This window comes from Lagenorhynchus albirostris, chromosome 11 (assembly GCF_949774975.1).
Source record: "Lagenorhynchus albirostris chromosome 11, mLagAlb1.1, whole genome shotgun sequence".
In the NCBI taxonomy this organism is placed as follows: Eukaryota; Metazoa; Chordata; class Mammalia; order Artiodactyla; family Delphinidae; genus Lagenorhynchus; species Lagenorhynchus albirostris.
In genome coordinates, this window is record NC_083105.1 from 18,549,748 (window position 1) to 18,563,173 (window position 13,426).

General features: G+C 44.6%; 1 protein-coding gene across 1 annotated transcript in view; it reads right to left on the reverse strand.

The window, feature by feature from the left end:
- The window catches only part of STAB2 (stabilin 2), a 157,655-nt gene that overhangs the window by 106,326 nt on the left and 37,903 nt on the right, over nucleotides 1-13,426 (reverse strand). Inside the window, exons 9-10 of the mRNA XM_060166874.1 lie at nucleotides 12,666-12,799; nucleotides 1,443-1,576 (exon numbers count right to left, since the gene is read on the reverse strand). Of these exons, the coding sequence (XP_060022857.1) occupies nucleotides 1,443-1,576; nucleotides 12,666-12,799 (268 nt within the window). The remainder of the gene's footprint in view (nucleotides 1-1,442; nucleotides 1,577-12,665; nucleotides 12,800-13,426) is intronic.

Sequence of the window (13,426 nt, forward strand, 5' to 3'; positions counted from 1 at the left end):
ACACAGGTTCGAGCCCTGGTCAGGGAGGATCCACATGCCATGGAGCAACTAAGCCTGTGCGCCACAACTACTGAGCCCGCGTGCCACAACTACTGAAGCCCGCGGGCCTAGAGCTCGCGCTCCTCAACAAGAGAAGTCACTGCAATGAGAAGCCCGCTTGCCACAACTAGAGAAAGCCTGTGCGCAGCAACGAAGACCCAACGCAGCCAAACATAAATACTTAAAAAAAAAGAAGCACCTCATTCTTGGTTCAATGCTTTGTCATTGCCGTCGTGAAATGCTCAATACTTTTTGAACAAAGAAGCCCTAGTCTTTTCATTTTGTACTGGGCTCTAGAAATTTTATAGCTGGTCCTGTTCCATGCCCCTGGGGACGCGTGGACAGCAGGATGGGCTCTGTGCTCTCACACAGGAGGCAGTGTGCCCCACACCTCATAAACCGGGCAGGTGACAGGGTGACTGGACTTTGTCCAGAGAAATGTCTAAAGGACACTGTCCCCCTTGTCTGCTCTCACTGATATTCTAAGAGTGTGTAGAGGAAGGCAGGAGAGCCCTGAGGTCTGCCAGTAATGCCTGACTCCCTGGGGGGTGTCCTGCAAAGAGCGGGTCATTTGTGTAGGAGGCACATTATTTGCGCTGAGAACACAGCACTGACCAGTGCAGAACACTTCCTCCTCCGCCCGTGCTCTTTCTGGGAAATCATGCTTGGTGACTGGTCAGTTCTAGATGATAATATTTTAAGGATTCTGTTGATTGCTCAAGTCTGTGTTTTATTTCCTGTCGACTGGCAAAATTTGTGTTTTATTGGAAATCTTGTCTAACGCTGTGATCAGCTATATTTCATTCTTATGGGAGTGTGAGGTCATGACCTCTAGAGGGTGTTCGGAAAGGCAGGAGGGTGTTTTAGGCTGTCACCCTGCCTGGGGGCTGGCAGAGAATGTGTCACTATAGACTGTTAGTGGTTGGGGGACCAAGGATGCTAAACACCCAGCGATATGTGAGATGGTCGGTCGCACACCGCCAAGACTCTGCCCCACATTCAAATGGCACCTTCACTGAGGAGCATGGATAGTGCCTCCCAGTACTACCTGCCAACATTGTTTCCCATCTGGAGGACCCATAAGGTCAAGGGAAAGAGGATGGTTTCCATCCTCACATCGGTAGCTGCCTATCTCACTGTTGTTGCAGACCTGTTAATCGACGGTGACCCCAGGACCTTGTCCTTAGCTGCTGCATTGCTGGATCTCTTGGCACTAACTCTCATCTCCTTGGAACAGCTGCTTGTCCTTTTCCTCCCACTTGCCCTTCCTAGAAAGGGCTGATCCCAATAGACAAGACTTGCCTATCCTGCACACCCCTTGCTGAGTGATTGTGTGTCTGGCAGATGTCCTTGCCCATCAGAGGACTGCGCTTTCGTGGAAATGTGCACCCATGGCTGTGTACCCAGGAGTGAGATGAAAGAGGTCAGCCTTCCTTGCCATTCTCCTCTGGGTTCAGTGTTTAATTCTCTGAGTCGCTCCATGATGTTTCCATAACACGTCGAGCCATCGCCAACGTAACCTTTGTGGCAAGTGCATCTACAGAGAGGGGGAAAACACACATTCAGGGTCTCAAAGCCATTGGATGTTGAGGTCATACAGTCCAAACCCCTCACTGTGCAGATGGGGAAGACTGGGACAGTCAGACTGGATGCTCAGAGTGGGACAGAGACAAGGCCAGAAGAGTGGGACAAATACAAGTGAGCATTCCTAGTGTACTGGCTGACATAGAGCAGCCCCACAAGAAATGGATATTTAATAAATTATGTGTGGATATGTAAACACTAGATAACTGTATATATATATATATATATTTTTTTTTTTTGCGGTACATGGGCCTCTCACTGTTGTGGCCTCTCCCGTTGCAGAGCACAGGCTCCAGACGTGCAGGCTTAGCGGCCATGGCTCGCGGGCCCAGCTGCTCCGCGGCACGTGGGATCTTCCTGGACTGGGGCACGAACTCACGTCCCCTGCATCGGCAGGCGGACTCCCAACCACTGCGCCACCAGGGAAGCCCTCTGTATATTCTTTGCCTCAGTATTTTTTCAAAGCATAAGCAAGAGCCCATGTATATCAGAAGCACTAGGAGTACTTACTATAAATGTAGAGTCTAGGTCCCCACTGCAGAACCATGAAATCAGAATAAGCTGCTGAAGCCAGCCTCAAGAGTGAGAGCTGTGGATCTGCTTGGAAGACTCTTCCCCTCCCTTTCCTTCCTGAGGTCTCTGCTCAACTGTGCCTTCCTAGGGAAACCTTCCTTGATTTTCCATCCCCTTCCCCATCCCTTTGTACACTGTGTCGCCCTTAGTGTGCCATGTAGCTCTTTTCTGCAGCACCAGTCCAGTTGTAATTTCAACCTAACCTGTGTGGTTTTTTGATTAAGATCTGCTTCCCCATCTAATTTGAGAAAAGAGTAAGGACAAGGGCTATGTGTGTAATTATTCACTCTCGTAACCCCAAGAACTAGTACAGGGCTTGGGCCATAGTAGGTATTTAATTAATAGTTGTAAAATAAGTAATAATTGAATTAAAAGAAATATGTAAACAATGGAAGTCACAGAATCGTATATGATAGTTTAGGTTCACCAAAGAGAAATGGAGTTAAAGATGCAGTTAAAAAGGCACTAGCAAAGACACAGACTGGCTGAATGGATACAAAAACAAGACCCATATATATGCTGTCTACAAGAGACCCACTTCAGACCTAGAGACACATACAGACTGAAAGTGAGGGGATGGAAAAAGGTATTCCATGCAAATGGAAACCAAAAAAAGCTGGAGTAGCAATTCTCATATCAGACAAAATAGACTTTAAAATAAAGACTATAACAAGAGACAAAGAAGGACACTACCTAATGATCAAGGGATTGATCCAAGAAGAAGATATAACAATTGTAAATATTTATGCACCCAACATAGGAGCACCTCAATACATAAGGGAAATACTAACAGCCATAAAAGGGGAAATTAACAGTAACACATTCATAGTAGGGGACTTTAACACCCCACTTTCACCAATGGACAGATAATCCAAAATGAAAATAAATAAGGAAACACAAGCTTTAAATGATACATTAAACAAGATGGACTTAATTGATATTTATAGGACATTCCATCCAAAAACAACAGAATACACTTTCTTCTCAAGTGCTCATGGAACATTCTCCAGGATGGATCATATCTTGGGTCACAGATCAAGCCTTGACAAATTTAAGAAAACTGAAATTGTATCAAGTATCTTTTCTGACCACAACGCTATGAAACTAGATATCAATCACAGGAAAAGATCTGTAAAAAACACAAACACATGGAGGCTAAACAATACACTACTAAATAACCAAGAGATCACTGAAGAAATCAAAGAGGAAATCAAAAAATACCTAGAAACAAATAACAATGGAGACACGATGACCCAAAACCTATGGGATGCAGCAAAAGCATTTCTAAGAGGGAAGTTTATAGCAATACAATCCTACTTAAGAAACAGGAAACATCTCGAATAAACAACCTAACCTTGCACCTAAAGCAATTAGAGAAAGAAGAACAAAAAACCTCACAGTTAGCAGAAGGAAAGAAATCATAAAGATCAGATCAGAAATAAATGAAAAAGAAATGAAGGAAATGATAGCAAACATCAGTAAAACTAAAAGCTGGTTCTTTGAGAAGATAAACAAAATTGATAAACCATTAGCCAGACTCGTCAAGAAAAAAAGGGAGAGGACTCAAATCAATAGAATTAGAAATGAAAAAGGAGCAGTAACAACTGACACTGCAGAAATACAAAAGATCATGAGACATTACTACAAGCAACTCTATGCCAATAAAATGGACAACCTAGAAGAAATGGACAAATTCTTAGAAGAGCACAACCTGCCAAGACTGAATCAGGAAGAAATAGAAAATATGAACAGACCAATCACAAGCACTGACATTGACACTGTGATTAAAAATCTTCCAACAAACAAAAGCCCAGGACCAGATGGCTTCACAGGCGAATTCTATCAAACATTCAGAGAAGAGCTAACACCTATCCTTCTCAAACTCTTCCAGAATATAGCAGAAGGAGGAACACTCCCAAACTCATTCTACGAGGCCACCATCACCCTGATACCAAAATCAGACAAAGATGTCACAAAGAAAGAAAACTACAGGCCAATATCACTGATGAACATAGATGCAAAAATCCTCAACAAAATACTAGCAAACAGAATCCAACAGCACATTAAAAGGATCATACACCATGATCAAGTGGGGTTTATTCCAGGAATGCAAGGATTCTTCAATATACGCAAATCAATCAATGTGATACACTATACTAACAAACTGAAGGAGAAAAACCATATGGTCATCTCAATAGATGCAGAGAAGCTTTCGACAAAATTCAACACCCATTTATGATAAAAACCCTCCAGGAAGTAGGCACAGAGGGAACTTTCCTCAACATAATAAAGGCCATATATGACAAACCCACAGCCAACATCGTCCTCGATGCTGAAAAACTGAAACCATTTCCACTAAGATCAGGAACAAGACAAGGTTGCCCACTCTCACCACTATTATTCACAGAAGAAAAGGAAATAAAAGGAATCCAAATCAGAAAAGAAGAAGTAAAGCTGTCACTGTTTGCAGATGACATGATACTATACATAGAGAATCCTAAAGATGCTACCAGAAAACTACTAGAGCTAAACAATGAATTTGGTAAAGTAGCAGGATACAAAATTAATGCACAGAAATCTCTGGCATTCCTATACACTAATGATGAAAAATCTGAAAGTGAAATCAAGAAAACACTCCCATTTACCATTGCAACAAAAAGAATAAAATATCTAGGAATAAACCTACCTAAGGAGACAAAAGACCTCTATGCAGAAAATTATAAGACACTGATGAAAGAAATTAAAGATGATACAAATAGATGGAGAGATATACCATGTTCTTGGATTGGAAGAATCAACATTGTGAAAATGACTCTACTACCCAAAGCAATCTACAGATTCAATGCAATCCCTATCAAACCACCACTGGCATTTTTCAAAGGACTAGAACAAAAAATTTCACAAATTGTATGGAAACACAAAAGACCCCGAATAGCCAAAGCAATCTTGAGAACGAAAAAAGGAGCTGGAGGAATCAGGCTCCCTGACTTCAAAGCTACAGTAATCAAGACAGTAAGGTACCGGCACAAAAACAGAAATATAGATCAATGGAAGAGGATAGAAAGCCCAGAGATAAAACCATGCACATATGGTCACCTTATCTTTGATAAAAGAGGTAGGAATGTACAGTAGAGAAAGGACAGCCTCTTCAATAAGTGGTGCTGGGAAAACTGGACAGGTACATGTAAAAGTATGAGATTAGATCGCTCCCTAACACCATACACAAAAATAAGCTCAAAATGGATTAAAGACCTAAACGTAAGGCCAGAAACTATCAAACTCTTAGAGGAAAACATAGGCAGAACACTCTATGACATAAATCACAGCAAGATCCTTTTTGACCCACCTCCTAGAGAAACAGAAATAAAAACAAAAATAAACAAATGGGACTTAATGAAACTTCAAAGCTTTTGCACAGCAAAGGAAACCATAAACAAGACCAAAAGACAACCCTCAGAATGGGAGAAAATATTTGCAAATGAAGCAACTGACAAAGGATTGATTAATCTCCAAAATATACAAACAGCTCATGCAGCTCAATAACAAAAAAAACAAACAACCCAACCAAAAATGGGCAGAAGACCTAAACAGACATTTCTCCAAAGAAGATATACAGATTGCCAACAAACACATGAAAGGATGCTCAACATCATTAATCATTAGAGAAATGCAAATCAAAACTACAATGAGATTATCATCTCACACCAGTCAGAATGGCCATCATCAAAAAATCTAGAAACAATAAATGCTGGAGAGGGTGTGGAGAAAGGGAACACTCTTGCACTGCTGGTGGGAATGTGAATTGGTACAGCCACCATGGAGAACAGTATGGAGGTTCCTTAAAAAACTACAAATAGAACTACCATATGACACAGCAATCCCACTACTGGGCATATACTCTGAGAAAACCATAACTGAAAAAGAGTCATGTACCAAAATGTTCATTGCAGCTCTATTTACAATAGCCCGGAGATGGAAACAACCTAAGTGCCCATCATCGGATGAATGGATAAAGAAGATGTGGCACATATATACAATGGAATATTACTCAGCCATAAAAAGAGACGAAATTGAGCTATTTGTAATGAGGTGGATGGACCTAGAGTCTGTCATACAGAGTGAAGTAAGTCAGAAAGAGAAAGACAAATACCGTATGCTAATATATATATATGGAATTTAAGGGAAAAAAATGTCATGAAGAACCTAGGGGTAAGACAGGAATAAAGACACAGACCTACTAGAGAATGGACTTGAGGATATGGGGAGGGGGAAGGGTAAGCTGGGACAAAGTGAGAGAGAGGCATGGACATATATACACTACCAAACGTAAAATAGATAGCTAGTGGGAAGCAGCCGCATAGCACAGGGAGATCAGCTCTGTGCCTTGCGACCACCTAGAGGGGTGGGATAGGGAGGGTGGGAGGGAGGAAGACGCAAGAGGGAAGAGATATGGGAACATATGTATATATATAACTGATTCACTTTGTTATAAAGCAGAAACTAACACATCATTGTAAAGCAATTATACTCCAATAAAGCTGTAAAAAAAAAAAAAAAAGGCACTAGCAGTGGTGTGCTGTTAGATGTTAGACATCCAGCTCTCCAGGGGGAACAACAGCCCTGCCTTGCAGCATCTGCCGATTTCCCATGGTTCACACTCCCACCTTGGCCAATCTCAAACTACTGTGACACTAACCAGCAGGCACATTCCTGAAAACTTAATCATTGGCTCTTGTGACCCATAAGCCCTGGCTCTAGCAAACCACTGCTACCTGGCAAAGACTGGCTGACAGCTGGCTGAAACTGGCAAGGTGCTTAGGACGGTGACATTCTCCAAAATCTTGGAGATAAGTCAGGAACCAAACAGGAGACAGGGGAAGAACATTTCAGAGAGGAGAGAGGCAGGGATGCTGTGGGCATGCATACCACAGAGGTGGCTCATGCTTAGGAGAGGATTCCAAAGAACAGTTATACACTCGCTAATCCATTTGTGTTTCTAAATTGGTACCACTGCACACAGATATATTTCCAACAAGTTTGCTGAACAAACATTTCTGAGTCTTATCACCCCTGCTTGGATCGCTGCAATGACTCCCTACGTGGTCTTTCTGCCCTTAGTTTTCCTCTCGTCAAATCAGTCTTTCACACAAGCCCTGAGGGGTCTGTCCCAAAGGGAAATCTGGCATCTGTGTGCTTAACACTCTCAGGGACTCCTTTTGTCTACAGGATGCAGTGTAAACGCTTAGCACGCATGCAAGGCTACAAAGGGTGGGGTGGGGGGGATCTTGTTTATGTGTCCTTCCTGCCGTCATGCAAATGCCAGCAACACCAAATCGCTTTTTTTTCTAGACTGTTATACCCTTCTCAGGCTGTGTGTCCTGCCGGCAGTGCTCTCACCCACTCCTCATAGCTCAGGTGTGACCTAGGCAGCCCAACCCGGCCTCCCTACTCACTCCCCCACCACAACTCATCTTACCAAAATGGCCTCTTCAGGGTTTCTCGCCTCTGCCAGCTGGCATGCTCTCCTAGAGCCTGGATCCCACCTTATTGCTCTCACCTTATTGCTCTCCCTTGTATTCCAGCACCTGGGACAGTGCCTCACTGTTGAACTGATTTTCTATCTACCTACCTACCTACCTACCTACCTATCTATCTATCTATCTATCTATCTATCTATCTATGGCTGCGTTGGGTCTTCACTGCTGCACGCAGGCTTTCACTCTAGCTGCTGCAAGCGGGGGCTACTCTGTTGTGCTGCGCGGGCTTCTCATTGCAGTGGCTTCTCTTGTTGCACAGCATGGGCTCTAGATGCGTGGGCTTCAGTAGTTGTGGCACACGGGCTTAGTTGCTCCATAGCATGTGTGTTCTTCCCAGACCAGGGCTCGAACCTGTGTCTCCTGTATTGGCAGGAGGATTCTTAACCACTGCGCCACCAGGGAAGCCCGAACTGATTATTTTCTAAGTACCTACTTAATTCTATAAACTGAGCTAGGCAAGAGAGCCATAAAGGTGATAACAACAGATACCTTGCTCTTCTAGCATCTCACATGCTGGAGATGAACCTGAAAACAAATCACTTATGGCAACATGATGAGGTTACTTAACATCTTTGAGTCCCAGTTTCCTCATCTACGACATGGGTTTACCAGCACCTTTAGGGCTGTAGATAGAAGAGACAATGCATGAGAAGAGCTGGCACCGTGATGGACACATAGAAAAAGCTCAGTACTTGGCAGGTGATGAGAGCGATGGAGACGGTGGCGATAATGACAATGACGGGGCTGGGATGCAGCAGGACAAGTCCATAAACAGATGACTCGAGTTCCATAGGAAGCGCTGTGATAGACTGAATAGGATGCGGTGGGGCATGGAGGAGGAAGTGACTAATTCTGCCTGGAGAAATATGGAACAAGTTCTAGGAGGAAGTAAGTTTTAAGCTAATTCTAAAAGGATGCATATGTGATTCCCAGCCAGACAAATGACTGGGAGATCATTTACTGATTGAGCCTTAGGGGCTTTTATAGAGCAGTTGCTCTAACCAGGGACAATTTTGCTCCCCCCCGCCCCGCCCCGGGGACATTTGGCAGTGTCTGGAGACATTTTTGGTCATCACAACGGGGGTGAAGGTGCTACTGGCATCTAGTGGATAGAGGTGACGGATGCGGCTCAACACGCTACAAGGCACAGGACAGTGCCTACAACAAAGAGTTATCTGGCCCCAAAGGTCAATAGTGCCGAGGCTGAGAAAACTTGTTATGAAGAATCACTAAGGTAGATATAACCATGAAACAATAGCTTATTTAATACAATCAAATGACAGTTTCCTACTTAAACATCAACCTTCTCTGTAAGTACTGAGCTTCAGGATGGGGAATGTAAGGTGACAAAGAGGGAGACTGGCAACTCTTGGAAGTGATACAGTAGTCACTATTGAAAACCAATCCTGGGGGCTCCCCTGGTGGCGCAGTGGTTGAGAGTCCGCCTGCCGATGCAGGGGACATAGGTTCGTGCCCCGGTCCGGGAGGATACCACATGCCGCAGAGCGGCTGGGCCCGTGAGCCATGGCCGCTGAACCTGTGTGTCCGGAGCCTGTGCTCCGCAACGGGAGAGGCCACAATGGTGAGAGGCCCGCGTACCGCAAAAAAAAAAAAGAAAAAATGAAAACCAATCATGCTGTACGTTATGTAAGTTCTATGTGAAGTCAATAGAAAGACAAGTAACTTTTATAAGTTACTTTTTATATTTCTCTCTGAAAGTTCCCTAAGTTGTTATGAGGCCAGTGATCCATTTCGTCTAAAGACACTTAACTTGTCTTTCCTAAGGATGGCAGGAGAATTATATTTTAATGGTCTCTGTGCTGAATGGAATGTATGAGACATAAATATTCTTTCAATTTTTATTTAAAATCTCGGTCCACAAGTCTGAGACTTTATGAGACCATTTTCTGACTCAGCTGGGCTACGGCCCATTCATAGCATCACCTCTTTTATAAATTGGTTCTTTACTAGGTATAAAGTTCTTACCTGCTGTCCCAAGGCTTTCAAAACACCCACAAGCCACCTGCATTTTATGTTATGAGATGGAATTATTTATATTCAATGTTGGATAAAATTTAGTTAAATTATAAGGTGCCCCCAAAGTTTACGGTGATAAATATTATAACAGAAGCATTCCAGGGTTCTCTGGGAGCCCAGAGGGAGGGGCACCTGAGTGGACCAGGAAGACAGGGGAGGCATCAGAGAGGTGAAGATACTCAAGTTGACACTGCAGGATCAGCGTGTTGGTCTGACTCAGAGGAGGTGGGGAGGCAAGGACGGTCTAAGCTGGCGGAATATGTTTGAAGAACAATAAACAGCTCAATGGCACTAGAGCCAAGGGTGCGTTGACGGCAGTGGTGGAGGTAAAGCTGGCCCACGCACACCCTCTGCAAACAGCCATCTTCGGCCATCCCCTGGGGGGCGTGGTCCCAGGAAGAGCCCGTGCAGGTTCCGGAGGCTGGTTTCGAGCCCTCGAGCAGAGAATGAGGTCCTGGTTACTTGAGTGGGGTCTCTGATGTGCCTTCCGGCTCTGGGAGATCACGGTCCCTTCGTCCTTCAGATTCCTTGCCCCGGTGTAGTCAGTGGAGGGCCAGAATGGGGCCCTCTAAAATGCAGTGCCCAGGGCAGGGGCCCCTGTTGCCCAGGTCTGAGGGTCGCACTGCTGGGAACACATCTGGAAGCGGCTGAGCTGGGGTTTGAAGCTGGGTCTGTCTGGGAAAGCCCATGATCCTGCTGCCTGGTGCCGAGGCACCGTATTGCTTCGGACAGGATTCTTGGGAAGATGGTTCACACTAAGGAATCCTAACCTGCACACGTCGCATATAAACACTGTCATTAGTGTCACTAATGTCCCCATTTTCCGGTATGCCTTCTCTGTCACGTCCAGGCTTTGCAGACTCAAATAAGAGAGGAATGCCTTTCTCTTCTGTCATGCCTTAATTCCCACCTCTGCCACGTAAAAATAGAAAGGCACAATTTTAACTGACAGGAAGTAATGGTTCTTCTTAGTAATGATGAAAGTGGAGTGCAGAGTTTAAAGCAGGCTTATACACATTAACTTGTCAGCTCTGCCCAGGGAAATAGCTCCACCTGTCAGGGGAGGGAACTGTGGTTCCAGAAAGTTATGTGACTTGTCCAAGTTCACCCCGGTTGTGAGTGGGGGAGCCCACACTGGAACTCATTCTTCTTTATTGGGTGGTCTTCTCTGACTAATGCAGCATGACTTTGAATACTCTGCATAGACTGATTGCCACATTGAGGAGGCATAAACAAGATAAATCCCTCTCCGGGGTGAACTAAATTACTGGCAGCCCCATATTTTATCAGTGTCACTCAGCCAGCCTTAACACAGGTCTCTTCCCAGCTGAAGACAGTCAGGTTTTGGAGGGGGGGCGGATGTCGAGAGGTTTGTGAGTGACACACAGACCCCTAAATCGACGGTTAGTTCCACTGACATTCTAGGCACAAGTTTTAGTGCAACTTCTATTATTCTGATGTTCCAGTTTCATTTTTCGATTTTATCTTCTCAAACACAAAAGAAAGTGTTTAAAGTGTTCTACTCAAGCTTTCTCAGAGGATGGTACCAAGTGTGCAAGCTGGCTGGTTCGGTTGTCAGTGTCAGAACCTGGGTTTCAGGAGAGGACGTGCCTGTATGCATAGCTGTGTAGGTGTGTACGTGCCTGTACATACGTCTGGGAGGGGTTTGCGTGTGCAGGGTGTGTATGGAGTGATTTCTGTGTGCCAGGTTCCACTCAGAGACTGATGAATGTAACCTTATTTAATCTTCATCACAGCCCTGGTTGGAGGCACAACTGTCCCCCTTTTACGACAGAGGAAATAGAAATCACAGAGTAAGGGAAGCAGCAGAGCTGGGGCTTGCATCCAGGGGTTCCGACACTCAAGCTCTTTCCACTCCACCCACAGTGCATACAGATACACTTATTTGCCCAGAGAGAACATAGTGATCATAAAACCTATCTGGGCGAATCTACACATTCAAGACCCAGCTATAAAAGGAATGACAGAGGTGGGCTCTGGAAGCACAGAAACTGTTCCATGTCTACTGTGGCTTTGAGCTCACTACAGCAGAACAGGTTCTTTGCTGATGCTGGTGACAATGAGACCCGAAAGTGGCACCAAGATGCAAGCCTCCGTCAGGGAGTCAAAAGGCTAGGGTTCCAGGTTTGGTTCACCCACTGATAAAAACCAAAACACAGCTGGAGAGGAGTTTCCAGAACATTCTCTCATGAATCTTCACAACAACAGTATGAAGTAGACGCCACTGTGCTCATGTTATACATGGAGAAACTGAGGCCAGAGAGACCTTGTCACATTCCCAAGGTCACGAATCTGATAGATACCAGTGTGGAGACTCAAACCCAGGTCTTTAAACTCTGAACAGCATCTTCCCAATAGGCAAGCTGCCTCTGCCTTGGGAATTTTCACACAAATATTTTAACTCACAGTAAACCCCTTCTTTTGAAACCTGGAATCTGGGAAACACCACTCGTGTGTATTCACTTTCCCTAGTTTTCACTTTCCCATTGTTTTGCACCACTAACAAGCAATATTTCATAGATTGCGGAAACAGGCATATACATTAGAGGTCAAACCTCTGTCATCACAATAGACATCTGTTTTCCCAGTGACGGTGGATTCTTTCTCCCACGCTCTGATCACTTCATACCATGTTTTCAGGCCAGGTCAATATTTCAGGGTGTTGGCACGGTCATTATCAAGGAAGCCATTACTGAATGATTCACTGATTATACAAAGATGTATCGAGTCCCTACTGTGCTCCTTGCATTGTGCTATGTGAGGGTGGTGCAAGGCTGAATAAGACACATTTCCTAACCTCCCGAGAAGTTTCCGCATTGACTGGCCACCACCTTCACTGCTTGGAAAGATGGTGGTGGAACTGGAAAGCCTTACTTGGTGAGACCTGGCGCGATGGTGGTGCAGTTCGCATCCCTGTGGCAGGGGTTCTTAGACTCACAGACGTCGGTCACGCTGCACCCCACTCCAGGGACAAAGTTGCGGTAGTGTTCCGCACACTCGCAGTGAGCCTTCAGTCGATAGGAAGAGAAGAGCAAAGAGTGTTCTCGTTAGTCACTTAGGCTGACATTCTTCTTAAATTCCTATCTTTATTCTGCCATAAAAACTGACTTGGGGTAGGTCTAAAGTGTGGGCTGAAACTAAAATTTGTCAGCAGATCCAGAATTGGAAATCATGTTCACATCTCATCTGTTTGGAAACTCATACATCTTGCTTGTAGTTCACACTTTCAGTTCTTTGGTTTGCTAACCCTGGGCCTCCCTGGCACCGTACTTCCCGCTTTCAGATTTAGGTGAGTAGAGACTGAGGCTCAGATGGGAGGTATTATTTCTCTAGAATAGTGGTTTTCAACCGGGAGTCTCAACCCAAGGGACACTGGGCTTGTAGACATTTTTGATTGTGACAACAGGGTTGGGGGACAGTGCCACAAGAGGCCAGGGATGCTCTTAAACATCATACAATGCACAGGATACTTCCTACAACAAAGAATTCTCAGGTCCAAAACGCTAATCATGCCGAGGATGAGGAACCTGTTCTGGAATAATGAAGGCACTGCTGCTGTGTGAACGATGGAGGGTTTCCAAGACTTGAAAATATGCCTTGGGACCCATTTTTTTTTTTTTAATTTTATTTATTTA